We start from the raw sequence: 18,488 nt of genomic DNA on the forward strand, positions 1-18,488 counted from the left end.
TTTGTAAAAATAGAAAGGCAGATTATCTTAATGGTGATAGATTGGGAAAGGGGGAGGTGCAACGAGACCTGGGTGTCCTTCTACACCAGTTGGTGAAAGCAAGCATTTAGGTGCAGCAAGCAGTTAGGAAGGCGAATGGTATGTTGGCCTTCATTGCAAGAGGATTTGCGTACAAGAGCAAGGATGTCTTACTGCAGTTATACAGGGCCTTGGTGAGACCACATCTGGAGTATTGTGTGCAGTTTTGGTCTCCTTATCTGAGGAAGGATGTTCTTGCTTTGAGGGAATGCAAAGAAGATTTACTAGGCTGATTCCTGGGATGGCAGGATTGTCGTATGAGGAGAGATTTGGTCGACTAGGCCTATATTCACGAGAGTTGAGAAGAATGAGAGGAGATCTCATAGAAACCTATAAATTTCTAACAGGACTAGACAGGCTAGATGCAGGGAGGATGTTCCCGATGGCTGGGGAGTCCAGAACCAGGGGTCACAGTCTCAGGATTTGGGGTATGCCATTTAGAACAGAGATGAGGAGAAATGTCTTCACTCAGAGGGTGGTGAACCTGTGGAACTCTCTACCGCAGAAGGCAATGGAGGCCAAATCATTAAAAATATTCAAGAAGGAGACAGATATATTTCCGAATGCCAAAGAGCTCAAGGGATATGGGGAGAAAGCGGGAACAGGGTACTGAATTAGACGATCAGCCATGATCTTTTTTGAATGGCGAAGCAGGCCCGAATGGCCTAACTCCTGCTCCTATTTTCTATGTTTCTATGGGTCAGGTCGCTCTTCTGGGTCTGGCATTTGGGCTCGGGTCGGGTTCGGCCAGGTCGGACACAGAGGCAGCCAGGGCGTCAAGGTGGGAAACACTCCACACTAGTCTGCAGTGAGCGATTCCATCCAAGGTCGAGCACAACCTCCTCAATAAAGTTGATTATATTCCTGTGGTCGGGTCGGTTGCGGGAAAAAATGAAAGGACTCGGGCCAGGTGGAATGTGGTTCTATCGGGCTCGGGTTGGGTTTTATTTGCAGACCGAGCAGGCCTTTACCCTGGATAAATATGTTTTGGAAAAAATCAGCAATATACTAAAGAAAATCATTGAGATTCATACCAAAAAATCACATATTCAATATTTTATATTCTAGCTGTATTTGGTTCTTTATGTATAAAATTGATTACATGACCAATAATCAGTCCTTATTAATTTAGAATTAAATGAAATATCACAACTGGGTCATTGGAGAAAGTAGGAGCTTCTTTACAGCTAAAGGTATTACCAAAAGTCTACAGCTGATGTTACATTAGAATCATAGAAATTTACAGCACAGATAGAGGCCATTCAGCCCATTGTGCCTGTGCTGGCTCTTTGAAAGAGTAGGCATGCTTAGTCACACGTCCCTGCTTTTTTCTGTAACCATGTATGTTTCTCATCCTCAAGTACCTGTCCAACTCCCTTTTAAAATTATTTATGGAATCAGCTTCCACTAGCTTTTCGAGTAGAGTGTTTCAGATCCTGACAACTCAGTGAAAAAATTTCACCTCTTCTGCCCTCTACATCTTTTGCTAAGGATTTTAAATCTATGACCTGAAGTTATTGACCCAAGCCAGAGGGAATAGTTTTTCTCTATCTTCTCTACAGAAACCTCTCATCGTCTTGAAAACCTCTATTAAGTCATCTCTTAACCTCTGTTCCAAGGAGAACAGTCCTAACTTTTGCAACCTCCTTGTAAACCTCCTCTGTATCCTTTTCAATATCTTTCCTGAAAGGTGATGCCCAGAATTGTCCAAAATGCTCCAATTGTGGCCTAACCAGCGATTTATAAAGTTTCACCTCTCCACAAAGATAAAACACTGTTGGTGTGCATCTCTTTAGTAATAAGATCTGTTCAATAAATAACATCCATGTTCACAAATTGAAAATATTTCACAACAAATCTTTATATTACACTAGAGTTTACAGTAAACTAACTAGTACAGTGCACTAGTTTTGCCTACATACAAGCTTAAATACCTTACTGTCAGAATTATACAAGGTATTTTGCACTGGACAACTATCGGGGATTAAATTCGATTCATCATTTAATTCTAATTGGTAAGTAAAGTGACTGTAGTCACTTGAACTTTGATCAATAAAACAGCATTTAACCCACACTGAACTAAAACCGTATTTCCACAAGCTTGCTATACTTAGCATACAAATTAGTAATGAAAATTTTGGTTGAAATGATTGCTTGATTTCCTTTTTTAAAGCAGGCAATAAAAACCTGATCTTCCAGTAATTAAGTACAACACTCAAATCAAAAATGAAGGACTGACAAGAGTTTTGTTGTTTTTAAAACAGCCTCTCAGTACATCAGGAAATTCACATGATCTGGTAGAAATAAGGGACTGCTGACTTGACTACACTAGGTTCCTGAGAATCTCAGACTCAAATGGTGTACATAACTGTAGAAGCACCTTAATACAAATACATTATAGAACTGTATATGACTGGTACAAGAATGCAGAAACTACAACTTCTCATGAACAATAAAAATGTGGTTTCTGTACATGTTTTAAAACCACAAACCTCTTGGAATTAAACATACATGGAAAATCTTACTTATTTTAATTCCTCTTAACAGAAGCTTTATAGAGATCAAAGATATATTCACTTTGAAACATATAGTACTAAGAATATCGAAATCTGAATCAGTCTTTAAAGAAAACACAGACTATGTAGTGTATCCACTGTTTAATCAGGTAATCAAAATACCTTGGCAACATTGTCCTTTGAACTGTCTTTCAAAGCTGCAAGTTCCATTTGCTTCTACGAACACTCATTTGATTTTTCCTCTTGGTTAGATTAATATGACGCATACACAATACTAAAATTGGATTGGTTCTCATTCAAAATGGTTTTCCTTTTTTTCCCTTAGAATGAGTTAATATAGTATTACTGATTCAACATGTTGTACTTTAAATACATCTCTTCAGTGTCAATGTTGGCTAGCATGTTCCAAAAACCTACAGACCTATGATCCAGAAACAGAATCAAGTTTATCCTCACATTCACAAAATAGTGTTCAATTTTCAAGTTGCATTGAAGGTCCGATACATTCAGTAAGGCAGATAGGTTGTATTGAAAGCTGGGTTTTCCACAACAATCTTTAGTGATATGAAAGTAATTCTGCAATTTTTTGTAATCCCCAGGTGTTTTCAACATATGGTGTTTATAAATGTATGCAGGGTTTTAAATGAATTGAAACTTTCCGGATAAGACATTTCAACAGGCACTGCAAGAATAAGGGTTCATCAGAATTTCAGGAGATTGTCTGAGCGCAAAAGTACTCTACGGATTCATCTTCAGTCTGGGGACAAAAAAAAAAATCAGCTAAATTTCTTTTCTCTATGTTTCTTTAAAAAACATGTTCATGCTAATTTACATTCATATTTTATACATCAATAATTTATTACACTTTGAAGGACTGTAAATACTCACTGTACATAAATATCTTGCAATTAATAAAGGTCAGCATTAGCTCAGAAATATAGTATAGAGACTTCTATTTTTTGTGGCTTTTAATGTGCATCATCATCTTGTAATGAAACAGAGGCAAACAGAAACTCTTGATAATGGCGCTTGAACAAAACAAGCAGATACTAATACAGAGAGCTGGGTAAATTCGGATAGGTTGACCTACCACTTACACAGAGTGGTTCTAGAAATAAAAAATGTTCTATTTCTTATCTTGAGTAATTTCAGTGTCTCAGTGCGTGTCTGTAATAATCACAAAATGTGTAGCATTGTCATCACAGCAATATGACTGGGACTTTAAAAATGTTACTGAGAAACCAAGAAGAAGGCAAAGACCCATAGTGTAAGGCATCACCAAGGTTTAAAAGGGTAGAAGAAAAATGGAGGTAAATCAGGAAGTATTAATAAGACAATGCCAAGCTCAGTTGTTAATACTGTAAGGCAAACCCCACCTGCCAAGACTGAGGCACACATTATTTCGCCACATGAACATCAAAACATTAAAAATTTCAATTTCTGACTGGAAGGATATTTGCATAGTACCAGACAATGCGGAAACAAAGGGAGCCAATCCCTGTTCCTCCAATACACAGAAATGGTCAAGCCAGTTTTGGTCACTTGACTGCCTGGCTGTTGCAGTGTTTTTGAACTCCCAAAGGAATTGCCAAGCAGAAAATGTCATGTGCTCATCGAGTAAAGACCTCTCCTGGAACTAAGAACATCTCCTCTCCTGCCTGCCTGCCTTCACCTCTTCCCACGGAACGGAATCTCGTGTAAACACATGAAACTCAATGAGAGGTTTGCCACGTGCACAAAGTTTTAAGATGATTACTGGGCCCCAACGAATCGCAAGACCATAGCTTCAATCAAGGACTACAGCGAGCTCGAGTAACAGTAACAAGATATTGGCTCAAACAGTTCTACTTATCTTTTCTTCTGCTCTTTTCTATTCCTATCTGCATGTTTATATCACATATACATGCTAGCGTGAGCGTGTCGTATATCCATAGGCGTGAACCATATTAGAGTTTAAGTTTAAGGTTGAATAAATTTAATCTTTCTGCTTTAAACCAAAGAAAGTTTGTTCTCAGTTCTTTGCCTTATAATTGGGAACTGTGAACCAGGATTCACACAAAGGGTAGCTCAAAACACTGTGTGTTTAAAAATTAAACCCTGTTACAATAAGACCAGGTGGAGACAGCAAGAGACCCTTAGACACATTGCTCACCTGGTCGTAACGATACAAATGAAGACAATAGTTAGAAGGAAAAGTGAAACAGTTCCAGTTCTGAGGTTCAAAAAAGTTAGAGAGGGACGTTATAATGCCCCATAATTTTAACAATGAAGATGCTTGAAGGGGAGATAGTGCAGGCAGGGCAAGAGATGAAATAAGAAAGGAAATTTTAAAATACTGACCAGACTACTGCCAATAGAATAAAGACAGGATATAATTGTGTGTGGGCGGGGGGGGGGGGGGGGGGGGGGGGAGCAAAAGTGAAGGAGGGATTGTATATAAGATTGCAAACCTTTCATTTCACATTGTCCAAGACAGATATTAAAAAAGCCTCTGTAGATATAGAAGTAATAGGGTTTTATAGAGAATTGAAAGTTACTATAAGAAAAACAAGGAGGTTGTAGGGCTGGGGGTGGTAACAGAGATAGGGAGGAGCAGGCCATGTAGTGATTTGAAAACAATGAAAAGAATTTTAAAATCAAGGCATTGCTAACATAGGTCAGAGAGGACGGGGTGATGGATGACTGGGTCTTGGTGCAAGTTAGGTGATTGGCAGCAGTGTTTTGCATGAGCTGAAGTTTAGTGAGGGTGCAAGGTAGGAGGCTAGCCAGTAAAGCATTGGAATAGTTGAGCTTAGAAGGTAACAAAGGCATGGATGAGGGTTTCAGCACCAGATCAGCTGAGGCAGGGCTCTGCAGACTTTCAGGTATGAAGAAACTGTAAACTAGAATGAAGGGACGGAAAGTTTTTAAAAAATTTCCCTGTTGAAAGACATGGAGGAAATAAAGATGCAGTAATTTCATCAATTGGACTGGGGGTTGTGTGCACTGAGGACGTTTGATCTGAAGGAAGTTGATAAATGTGGTGTGGAATTATCAGCAAATGAGTGGATAGGTTAACTACTATGATCTATGGTATATATAGATATACAATTATGTTACAATGTATTTCTTTAATGGCTGCAATATAGTCATAACATTCCCAATCACTGATTGACCAGAATTGGACCTGGCTGAAAGTCTAATTACTTTTAAAGTGACATATTTATCGTAGTTTAAATCTGGTTACACCAAAAAGAGCATCAGAGAAGAGTGCAATGCACAGCCGTCTTAAGCCTCTTCTAACAGCGATTGTCATTTTAAAATGCTGTTTCACACCTGCACAAAATGTGTAAAAGAAAGTAAGTTCAAAAACATCCATCTGCATTCAACCAGGAGATTTTCATTTTAAAGGTGGATGAGGCTAATCTGCCTGAGGTAATCTATGGCTTTACATCTTTCATGGTTACATAGAAACGTAATGGCTTTTCATACATGCAGCCAGTTACCAATTTTGCAAATGGTAAATCCCTATTAACACACAACAAAATAATCTTATACCTGTGCTTCATGAACAACAATTAGTTCCTTCCTCCTGAGAAACACCATGCATAGGAATGAGGCTTTCACACTGCTCACTGTCCTCTGGAGTTCTGAAAAACAGGTTATACTCATGAATTCATTAGTTGATTATTCCTTGTGCAACAGAATCTGAGAAAGGTTTGAAATGCTGTTTGTTGAAAATAAACACCAAAGCAAATGTCAAAGCACAGTATTTGCTTGTCGTGTCAACACAGCAGTGATGAAATAAAAATGATGTTTAGTTCTATGGTGTGCATATAAAGAAAAGAAAATTCAATCTTTAATTACAATAGCATATTAAGCATTAAAATATATCTTTATGTTTCTATAATTTCAGGTTATGACTAGTGATGGAACATCTGTTTATGAAGATAATTCTACAAGTCTTGTAAATTTAAATTACTCAAAGGAAAAATACATCTTACTGAATTGCCTCACAAACCTAAATGCTAAAAGAAAACATTTATTGGTACCTCTTAGTCATCCCATTCTATTTTTCCATTTAGTTATTTAAAGGCAGATGTTCTATACAGAACTACAACCTTCTGGGCCTTTATAAGGTTTTGCTCTGGTGACATCATGAAGAGGCAACTTTGTCTAAAAGTTGAGTATACCTGCTTCTATGCTGCCTCTAACTAGCAGTCCTAAGGGATAAAAGGGGACAGCATAAGGTGACTAAGTAGACAACTATCTCTCCCTATGACATTTTGGATTATTTTACAATTCTTTTGAAGGCAGTGACCTCTGCTGGGGTATGCCTCCACTGGCACTGGCTGCTCTCCAACATTTCTTCCTGTCTAAGCCTAGATAGTGAGTATCAATAAGCTATTTGACTATGTAGAACATCACAATTACCATTACCTAACATTCATATGCAGGTACTGTTACAGGGTGGCTGGTTAGCAATAGGGAGAAAAAGCTCTTGCTGGCTAGTTAATTCTCTCTCTATCCCAGGCCGATTGCAACATCCAATTGTTACTCCTGGTAAATCAGTTAGAGTTGCCAACTTTTGTTCCTCTAATTCTCGTAGTTTAACCCCATGACCTCCTTCCTTTCACACCAATTAGAAAGTTAACGACTCTGTTACCCAACTGGATGATTCTTGACTTAGTCTTTTTTTACTCATCTCCAATATTGTTACAACTAATAAATTAAAGTATTAAAAAATGAAATTAAACACATTTTTATAGTGCTCCTATAACTTATTTTGCCCTGGTAGCTTGCAGTAGCGTCCTGGAGATTAATCTTCAATTCCTGGAGACTCCAGGATAATCCTGGAGGATTGGCAACCCTAGGGTCAGTACAAACCCAGAATGAAATTTGGGATGCACAGATCTTTATGGTTTCATACTAAACCAAGTGCTGTCTATAAACACTATTAGGGGAGCTGTAATAGTAACATTTTTCTTACTTGATGATTTAATTTTAATATAATCATATTTAAAAGGCTCTTCCATGTATCCCTTCAAATACTTTGCTGACAGAAGTAGAGAAATTAACACTTCCAGCATGGTCTCTTTAGTGGAGACTGTTTAAATTTAAAAAAAAGTTTAAATCGTGCTGAAAATAGACCAAACACATTTACAACAATGGTAACAAACCCTCTGGCTGACAACATGGGAATACATGCCCTTTATTGATTTATTTAACAAAATTATACATAGGATGTGTGATTACAGTTTGGAAGGAAAAAGTGCATAATACAGATCTAGGTGCAAGTGCTTAATTAGAGCACTTAATCTTAGTTATCTTTTCCTTCAAATGTCTAAACATAACATTTTATTAAACAACACTTCCTTATTCTACCCTGGAATTTAACAAATGCATTGCCCGCTATATTATTTAGAGAAGTAAAACTGTTCATACTACGATCTGGAGTCACAGGATTTCACACATTTTCCTTCATCTAAAGGATACTCTAGATGAATGATTCAATATGAATTCCACTACTTTTTTTTTCGTTTACAGAAGATTACAGGCAGAAAACTCTGCGCTGGCTGGAGTCATATCTAGCACAAAGGAAGATCATTATAGTTGCTGGAGGCCGATCATCTCAGTGTCAAGACATTGCTGCAGAAGTTCCTCAGGGCAGTGTCCTAGGCCCAAACATCCACCTGCTTCGTCAATGACCTTCCCTCCATCACAAGGGCAGTGGAAACAGAGTCGATCGATGACTTGAAGAGGAAGTTTGATGGCCACTTGAAAGAAATAGACTTGCAGGGCTACAGGGATCGAGCCGGGGAGTGGGTCTGACAGCATAGCTCTGTGGTGAATTGGCATGAACTTGATGGGCCGAATGGCTTCCTTTTATGCTGTATATGACTCTATGAGGTCAGAAGTGGGGATATCTGCTGATGATTCACACTCTTCAGATAATAAAGCAGTCTGTGCCCACATGCAGCAAGATCTGGTCAACCTTCAGACTTGATCTGACAAGTGGCAAGTAACAATTGCACCACACACGTGCCAAGCAATGGCCATTTCCAAGAAGAGAGTCTAAACACATCTCCATTCAATAGCATTACCACTGCTGAATCCTCCACCACTCACATCCTGGGGGTCACCACTGACCAAAAACTTAACTGGACCAACCACATACTGTGGCTACAATAGCAGGTCAGAGGTTGAGTATTCTGCAGCAAATGGTTCATCTTCCGATTCCCCAAAGTCTTTCCATCATCTATAAGGCACAGGTATGATGGAATACTCTTCACTTGCCTAGATGAGTGGCAGCTCCAACAACACTCAAGAAGCTGAACGCCATCTAGGACAAAGCAGCCTGCTTGAATTGTACGCCATTCACCACTTTCAAGCATTCATTCTCTCCACCATCGGCACAGCCTGGTTGCAGTGCCTACAATCTAAAAATACACTGCAACTACTCGACAAGTCTTCTTCGAAAACACCTTCCAAACCTGTGACCTCTACCGCCTAACAGCAAGGCAGCAGGCACTTGGGGACACCACCACCAATTGCAAGTTCCCCTCCAAGTCACACATCATCCTGACCTGGAAATATATTGCCATTCCCTCATCATTTCTGGGTCAAAATCCTAGAAAACCCTAAATAACAACACTGTTGGTGTCCCTACATTACAAGGACTGCGGCGGTTCAAAACATTACCAATTTCTGAGGGGCAATTAGCGATGGGCAATAAATGCTGGCCTTGCCTGCAAATTCCACATCCCATGAACGGATTAAAAAAGACAATGAGCAATCTATCTAATTTTGTTTTTTCAATCCCTAGTAAAAATATATGACATAGTTATCTAGCTGAAAGTAGTTTAGTCTTATCCCAAGTATGAAAAGTATCATGCAGCCTGCAGACAAAAACATGAATAAAAATAAAAACAAGAAAGTGCTGGAAATACTCAGCAGCTCTGGCAGCATCTGTGGAGAGAGAAGCAGAGTTAACGTTTCAGGTCTGTGACCTTTCATCAGAACTGGCAAAGCTTAGAAATGTAATAGGTTTTAAGCAAATAAAGCAGGGGTGGGGCAAAAGATAACCAAAGGCAAGGTGTTGATAGGACAGGGTCACAGACAATAACTGACAAGTAGGTCATGGAGCAAAGGCAAACGGTATGTTAATGGTGTGCTGAAAGACAAAGCGTTAGTGCAGAGAGGGTGCTAATTGACAGAAAAATGAACAGCTCTGGCCCAAAGCACAAACATGAAAAAAAAGTCGGCAGGCACATGGTTAAAAAAAAAGAATGACGAAACAAACTAAAATAAAACGAACAAAAAAGAAAAATAACTAAAAATAAAAAAGGGGGCCCATCATGCTCTGAAATTATTGAACTCAATGTTCAGCCCGGCAGGCTGTAGAGTGCCTAATCGGTAAATGAGATGCTGTTCCTCGAGCTTGCATTGATGCTATTTGAATAGCCCTGACTGACATGTAACTTTTTTTTTAAAACACAAAGGCAAAATGAGACGACGGTATTGGTACAGTTACCGTTTATTCACTGAAAATTTCCAGCCTATGCTAGCAACAAGACTAATCAGGTATCTATCTCAAGGCCTTCTGATTATAAGAGGGCAGTGATAACGGGATTAGATGATGCTGTGAAATAGACAATAACCGCTAATCATACAGGCTTGGTTTCAAAGTTAGTGAGGATTTCCTCAGTCTGCTGGCTGTATGGGCATTTGAATCAAATGAGTTTGAGGAGCTTCAATCCAGTACTTACTGATCATGAAGTTAACTGCCAGCCTGGATCTTATTTAACAGAAGCAATGCAAGATTCATACTGGGTGCAGTGTAACTGAATTTAAAATCATAAAAGTTTATAGCGCATAAAAGGCCCTTGAGTCCATTGCAGCTCTGAGGAAAGATTGGATATTCTGGGGTTGTTTTCCTTGGAACAGAGGAGACTGAGGGGAGATTTGATTGAGGTGTACAAAATTATGAGAGGCCTGCATAGAGTGGATGGGAAGGTCATATTTCCCTTAGCAGAGGGGTCAGTGACTAAGGGGCATAGATTTAAAGTGATTGGTGCAAGGATTAGAGGGGAGATGAGGAAACAAATTTTCACCCAGAGGGTGGAAGGGGTCTGGAACTCACTACCTGAAAGGTAGTTAAGGCAGAAATCCTCAGCTCATTTAAAAGGTGTCTGGATATGCACCTGAAGTCCTGTAACCTTCAGGGATACAGACCAAGCACTCGAAAATGGGATAGGATGGGTGGCTCGCTTTTCAGCCGGTGCAGAAACGATGGGCAGAGTGGCCTCCGTCTGTGCCTTACATTTTACTACATTTTCTAAATATTCTAAATATCTGAAAAGGAAGAATGTGAAGGGATGTGGGGTGGGGGCAGGGAGAAAAGCGTGGCATTACGTGAATTGCTCCTTAGGAGAGCCAGCACAAACACGATGGGCTGAATTTTACCAACCCCCTGACGCGGGGGTTGCCGTCGCAGGGGTGGGCGGAAAATGCCTCCAGGAGTGGCCCGCCATGCTCCCCGATGCCAGGAAGGCCCAGTCCCCCACTGCCGGCGGCGGTGAGGCCTCATGGTGGCCTCCCCGCCGCTAGGCAACAGCAGCCGAATCTACATATGCAAAGCGCTATTTATCTTGCATCCTTATGCATCCCGCTTCCACTTTGGAAACACTTTATAATAATTGGCTGAATGGGCGTATTTCATGTGCCTTCCTGATCATGACTGATAAAAGCTGGCGGGACAAAAGACGCAGCGCTCGGAGCCGGTGAAGGTTAGTGTGGCGAGACGGGGCCACAACTCTGCATACGTGTACGGAGATGGGAGGGGGGATGGTATTACCCGGGGTACAACTCTGCAGACATGAAGGAAGGTGGGATGGGGGATGGTATTACTGGGGGCACAATTCCCAGGCATCAAGGAAGGTGGGGCAGGGATGGTATTATTGGGGGCCCAATTCCCAGGCATCAAAGGAGGTGGGTGGGGGGATGGTATTACCAGGGACACAACTCTGCATACGTGTAGGGAGGTGGGTGGGGGACTGCATTAAAGGAGGCACAACCCTGCATACATGTAGGGAGGTGGGAGGGGGTGATGGCATTACTGGGGGCACAACTGTGCAGGCATTAAGGAAGCTACTGTGACTTCTCCCTCCATAAAGGTGGGAACTCTGCACCATTGAATAATGTTTGTGTGAGTGAAGGAGCAATGGCACTCCAGGAACCCTGTGTGTGGGGAGGGTGCCATAACTGGTAGGCGTTTAAAGGTAATTTGGCTGCTGGGCCAATCGATGCAACTACTACAATCTGAATGTGGTCATGCTCTTAGTGGAAGCTAAGACAGGCAATGTCATGCCACGCCACATAGTTGATGCATGAAAGCACCTGTTGTATCAGTCAACATCATTCTTTACTCGAACATAATATATAAAAGCAAAATACTGCAGATGCTGGAAATCTGAAATAAAAACAAAAATTGCTGGAATAGCTCAGCAGGTCTGGCAGCATCTGTGGAGAGAGAAGCAGAGTTAACGTTTCAGGTCAATGACCCTTCATCAGAACTTTACCCTGTTAGGTACCTTCGAAGAAGTGAAGGAACCAAGTTTAATTGCAACTTGGAGATGGGGATGGTTCACCCTATATTGATGAATCTGCTTGTCGTGAGGAACCACATGCGCCGCAGACAAAACCAAGAGGCTGGTGCAGACCACGTGGAAACCCCCGGTCGTGAGCAGCAGCAGCCACCAAGGAGAGCTCGCCACTACAGATTGCCATACATCTATAGGTCCCGCATGACATACCTGCAGATGCCTGAGCGCCAGTGTCAGCGGCGACTGCGGATGTCGAGAGAGGCGGTGACACATCGCTGTGCCCTGCCAAACCTATCTGCAACCGATGGGCTTTGGACAACCTATGCCTGTGGCCTTCAAAGTGACAGCAGCTCTTAAATTCTACGCCTCTGCATCATTTCAGGGACCCACTGATGCAGGATCACAGGTAGCAGTGCACCGCAGCATCAGGGAGATTACCGATGCTCTGTACTGGAGGGCGGGTGACCAGTCTGCTTCAGGATGGAGCTGAGAGCCAGGTCCAGAGGGCCATCGGTTTTGGCTCCATTGCGGGATTCTCACAAGTGCAAGGGGTCATAGACTGCATGCATGCGGCCATCAAGGCTCCCACCGGGCGACCAGTTGCATACCTCAACCGAAAAGGCTCCCACTCATTCAACATGCAGCTGGTATATGATCACCGGAAATGCTTCATGCAAATCTGTGCCTGCTTTCCAGGCAGCTGCCATGACGCCTTCATCCTGTGCCAGTCCCAGCTGCTGTTGCTGTTCACTGAACTGGCTCAGATGGAGGATGGCTTCTTGGAGACAAGGGCTACCCCCTTGCAGACATGGGGCGGCACAGTGGCGCAGTGGTTAGCACCGCAGCCTCACAGCTCCAGCGACCCGGGTTCAATTCTGGGTACTGCCTGTGTGGAGTTTGCAAGTTCTCCCTGTGTCTGCATGGGTTTCCTCCGGGTGCTCCGGTTTCCTCCCACAAGCCAAAAGACTTGCAGGTTGATAGGTAAATTGGCCATTATAAATTGCCCCGAGTGTAGGTAGGTGGTAGGGAAATATAGGGACAGGTGGGGATGTGGTAGGAATATGGGATTAGTGTAGGATTAGTATAAATGGGTGGTTGATGGTCGGCACAGACTCGGTGGGCCGAAGGGCCTGTTTCAGTGCTGTATCTCTAAACTAAACATGACTCCTGACATCAGTTAGAAACCCCACCAGTGATGTAGAGGAGAAATACAACACCATCCATGGCAATATAAGAGCCAATATTGATTAGACGATCGGGAGGCTGAAAATGCGCTTCTGCTGCCTGGATAAACTGGGTGGTGCCCTGTCGTACGAACCGGAAAGGGTAGCTCGTATATCTGCACAACTACGCACTCAATAGGGGGGAGGGCCTTGTAAGTTGAGGAGAGACGTGAGCAGGACTCATCCTTGGACGCAGGGGACTTATAGCAGGAAAGGCGTATGGGAGGGCAGAGAGCATCCAGGAGCCGCAAGCAGGGTGAGCTAGGGATGCACAGCAACGCCTCATCGATCAACAGTTCTCATCATAAAGACCACCATTTGCTCTGCAAGCCACACAGCACCCTCGTTCACCTGATGTGCAGTAGGCCACATCTGCAACATCTTTGTCTCCACCATTACTGGCAGGAGCAGACTGGGCCAATGTCCATGTTATTGCATCTTTGGAGAGACACATGAGTAATGCTGGCACGGCAATGATGTTATTCCATACATTGGCAGTTCTGAAAGACCAATGATGTAATGGGAGGAGACACGATCGGTACATGCTGGCACATGTCATGCACACAGTAAAAATGAGACATGTTAGTGAAAAACATTTAGTGATTGAGCTTTTTATAGTGCTGTGTCACCTGTGCAGACCCATGTGTGTCACGGTGTCTCTTAGAAATGCCTGCAGGTGCTCTTTCGCGGTGTCACTTCTGCGCTAGCAGTCTGACTGGAGGAAGGCTGCCGATCAGAATGCCTTTTGGCTGTGGATGACTTCAGCAGTCGTCCTCTGTGTGCATGAGGCTTGGAGGGCTCCGGCTGGCTGGGGGAATCCTCTCTCAGCGCAGAACTCTCCTCCGACGTTGTGGCTGCTGGAGCTTGACTCACCGGCGAATGGGCCGGTGTCCATATTGGAACCACTTTGAGGGGCGACCCCTGAAATAGCGCGCAGGCTTGTCTCCATGCCCCTGGTCCCTCTCTCGCCTAGCCACTGCTGCATGGATCTGATGGCGTTGGCGAGGGATTGCTGGTCAGCATGGATTAATGGAATCGCGCTCACCAAGAGGGTCACGTTGTCTCCATGGATGACGCCATATGCTCAAATGCCTCCGACATGGCAGCTGTCATGGCCTGGATGGACTCCCCCATCATCTGCTCAAAGCTGCACATGGCTTGCGCAATTTCCATCAGATGTTGCCATGGCTGCTGCTGCAGCTCCAGCATGCCCTGTGCTGTTGACAACAGAGGGTCATCAGTAGTCTGGGGCTCAGCATGGGCTTGGGCACCCACAGCCCTCTGACTGTCAGGGGCCTCGGCGGTCTCAGCCTCAGTCAGCTGCTCAGGCGCCTGTGCCATGCTGTCACCAGCTTGCGACATGGACTCAAAGGCCAATCGCATTCCCACTGATGTGACTGTATCTGCGCTGGTGGAAGGTGCGGGAGCGTCATCAGACCCTGTGTCCTCTGAGGATGTCCCTTCCTCAGAGGTGTGGTGGAGTCCTGGGCCAGCAGGTTCGATTCAGAGCGTTGACCTGCAAGATACACTGAAAAGTGCACAGTGTCAGTCTTTACGGTGTGTATGTAACGATTATGACAGCATTGTCTCAAACACTAAAATTTTCACAGCGATCATTGTGTATATCAAATGTCTGTATGTTCACCCAGGACCCCGAGCTCAACGTCACCGACTGAACGGTCCACATGTATTGCTGCGAAATCCAGGGCCTCCCCCTCAGCCTGTGTCAGTGTCTGGAGATCTGGCACTCCTCCACCAGTCCCATCCGCCTTCTGAGCATTGTGGGCCGTCTTTGCCTGAAGGAGCAAGGAGGCAGATATTAAGCATGGCAAAGCAGCAACACGACACGTGTCGCAAGAGGGGTGCTGGGCCCAAAGGTGGGGAATGCTCGGTCTGCAATACTGAGTGAGCCTGTCCTGTAGGTGCCAATGCTCCGAGCAGCAGAGTGAGTTCTTTCATATATTCATCTATTGATGTCATGTCATTCCTCTCTGCACAACCTCCCTGGCTTTGGCATGGAAGTGGCACACATGTGCCACTCTGTCTGGGGACACCCAGGTTCAGTGGAGCAATGATACAAAGTGTCACTTACTTTTGCAGTGCAAAACAAATCATTCATCCTGTGAGACTGGACCAGTCACACCGGATAGCCCCATGGCTAGTAACCTCTTCTGCCACCTCCAGCCAGGCTGCCTTGGTCAGGTGGGAGGGCCTCTTCTCACCATCGCTGGGAAAAAGGACCTTCCGCCTTGCCCGCACAACCTGGAGGAGAACGAGCAGGGAGGCATCGCTGAACCGCCCCTCTACCATCTTTGGATGTTTCTGTGGTCCTTTAACTGCACTGGTTATTCCACAGTCTAACTGCTCTCAGTTGTAGCTGCAAGGTTGTTTTCACAGCTTTTCAAACAATGCAGGACTGGCTGCCCTTTAAATAGGGCCCTCATGTGACCCGACGGTGATCACGGCGGCGTCAATCCTGCCCCCTCCACGTCATTTGGGGAGTTGGGGGTGGGGGGGGGGGGGCGGTGCGTTGTGGATATGTTAATGAGCCACTAAGTTGAATATCCTGGCGGCTCCGCGACAAGCAGTCCACACGGGCGGACCGCCATCTTTGAAGCTCGCTGCAAAGATCGGCTGCAAGCTGGTAAAATTCAGCCCGATGGATCGAATGGCCTTCTTCTGTGCTGCAATGATTCTATGATTGTGTCTGTGCTGACCATGTGCCAGAGCAATCACAAATTAAACCCACTGCCTTGCCCTCTTTCCATAGTCCTGTATCTTCCTCTGCTTCAAATATGTATCCAATGTACCCTTAGAAAATACAGTGCATTCTGTCACCACTCTCTATGATAAAGCATTCCATGCTCCATCAACACTGAGTTAAAGAAATTTCTCCAAACTTTTCACTTTCCTTTTAGCAGCATTAGCGAATTTTAAATAGTTCATTTGTGTCCTAAGAAGTTTCTAAACTTCATTTTTAATTGCTAGCGTAAAGCAAATATGTTGCATTTTTACTACCATTAACACATATAAATAAAAAGAGTACTGTATCAGTATAAGTCAGCACTTCTGGCTCCACACTGCTCTAAGCAAGTTCCAATCTTTAAATCAGTGCTTGCAGTATACATAACATAAAAAAGGCAATACCTCTGAATGCGATGCTTCCTGCATATAAATGCAAATATCCGCCTAAGGCCAACCATTACTGGGTCCCAGTTGTTATAGTGGCATAAAAGAGTTGCAATGAAGAAGGAGAGAAAGACTGGAACTGATCCTGCAAATAATAACCATGAAAACTCCACCTAGAACATTGAAAATAAAAATTAGAATTTATGAAAGCATGCAATCTTTTCATCTAAGTTTACTCGATAAAATTTTAAAAGTTAATTTCTAATTTATAAAATGACTTTGTGCTCATCCTCATTTTATTTTACCTTTAAGTTAAACTTGTACAGATGTTGCCAGGATACATTTTACAGTACTATACAATGTTATACATAAAGTATTATATATATTATTACTATTATGCTGTTTTATAGAGGAGAAAAAAGCTCTGGTATAACATCCTTTATTACAATAAAACATTTTGCATTGACTGCTACAGTTATTGTGACTGACACTATTTTGCTCAATGAAGGACAGCAGAACTTTAAGGGTTAAAGTTAAGTGGTAGTGATTCTTATAGAATGATATAGAGTCTATATAGCATAGAAACAATCCATTTGGCTGAACGGGTCCACACAAGTGTTTATTCTCCATTTGACACTCCTCCCAGTCTAACTACCTCTTCTCACAATGCTCCTGTAACCCTCTATTCCCTCCTTAGTCATGTGTGGGTTAAGTCTCCCCTAAAGCACCAATGCTATCGGTTTCAACCACTCCATGTGGCAGCAAGCTCAGCTAACCAATCTGTGTAACGAAATTCCTTCTAAATTCCTAGGTTGATCCGTCAGGGGCTAGCTGATATTCATGTCCCTTGTGAGGAACTCACCAATTGGAAACAGTTCTTCAAATCCACTCTCTCAAACCCCTTCATAAATTTAAACAGCTGGATCAAATCTCCTCCTAGTCTTCTCTTTTCCAGAGAATAAGAGCACCCCAACCAGCTTCATCTTTCTTGATAGTTACATCCTCTCAATTCTGGTTACATCCTTGCAAATCTTTTTTGCACTTCCATCAGTGCTTCTATTTCCTTTCAGCAGTATGAATACCAGCAATACAGTACTCCAAGTGTGATGTAACCAAGGTTCTATATAAATTTATTACTGTCTGTTTTGTATTCTATTCTTCTTGTAATGAACCCGGTTGGCTCCTTTTAATGATTCATGTATCTGTATTCCCAGTTCTCTTCGATTCTCTTTCCCACTAAGATTCTTAAGTTCCAAGATGCAAGTTGCCTCCTGATTCCTTCTACCAAAATGAATGACTATATTTTGTTGCATTAAATTTAATTTGCTATTTATCTGCTCACTCTGAAAGTCTGCTTATGTCTTCAGTATTTTGATGCAGCTCTCCACATTATTAGCTGTACTTTCCCTCCTCCCTCAATTTGGTATCACCTGCAAATTTTGATACCATGGGCTGAATTTTATTCGGGGGCTGCTGAGGAGCTCCCGCGATATTTCACGCAGGGGTTCATTTAAATAGTGGGGACGGAGTGCCCGCCCCCCGATGATGTGTAGGGGCGGCCTCTGTGTCCCCGGAAACAGCGTCTGGCGCCACCGCGCAGGCACTGGCGTCATTTTTAAAGGGATTTAAGCCCTTACCCTTAATGCTTTTTTTTTAAAAAGGAAAAACATTATTGATTTTTAATAAATATAAAATTAAATGATGGGAGCCCTTCCCCAAACGCCCACAATGGTCATTGCATTGCCCGAAATGACCATCGATTGATCTTTCAAATACCCGAACTTCCCCCAACCTTCAATCTTTTGCCCTACAACCCCTTCCCACCATCCCCACATTCAATAAAAATTGATTTCCCCGCTCTTCCATCCCTCCCACCCTGAAATTTTTATTACTTCCCCCTCCCCACCAGGTTCTCGCCTCGGAACTACGTGTGGCGTTCCAAAGGCACGCGAAAGCCG

At 43.1% G+C, this 18,488-nt stretch overlaps 1 protein-coding gene across 5 annotated transcripts in view; it reads right to left on the bottom strand.

Moving 5' to 3' along the window:
* Window positions 1–2,718: 2,718 nt before the first annotated feature.
* LOC137371953 (solute carrier family 35 member F5-like) overlaps window positions 2,719–18,488 on the bottom strand; it is a 119,041-nt gene continuing 103,271 nt past the window's right edge. For 4 of the 5 annotated variants that reach the window (XM_068035116.1, XM_068035114.1, XM_068035115.1 and 1 more), the window contains 3 exons: window positions 16,549–16,703; window positions 6,132–6,223; window positions 2,719–3,351 (listed from right to left, as the gene is read on the bottom strand). In XM_068035116.1, coding sequence (XP_067891217.1) covers window positions 6,139–6,223; window positions 16,549–16,703 — 240 coding nt within the window. In that variant the 3' untranslated portion in view covers window positions 2,719–3,351; window positions 6,132–6,138. Of the gene's footprint in view, window positions 3,352–6,131; window positions 6,224–7,688; window positions 15,198–16,548; window positions 16,704–18,488 lie in introns of those variants that run through there. The other variant, XM_068035113.1, reaches the window with a different exon arrangement.

This window comes from Heterodontus francisci, chromosome 7, assembly GCF_036365525.1.
Source record: "Heterodontus francisci isolate sHetFra1 chromosome 7, sHetFra1.hap1, whole genome shotgun sequence".
Classification (NCBI taxonomy): domain Eukaryota; kingdom Metazoa; phylum Chordata; class Chondrichthyes; order Heterodontiformes; family Heterodontidae; genus Heterodontus; species Heterodontus francisci.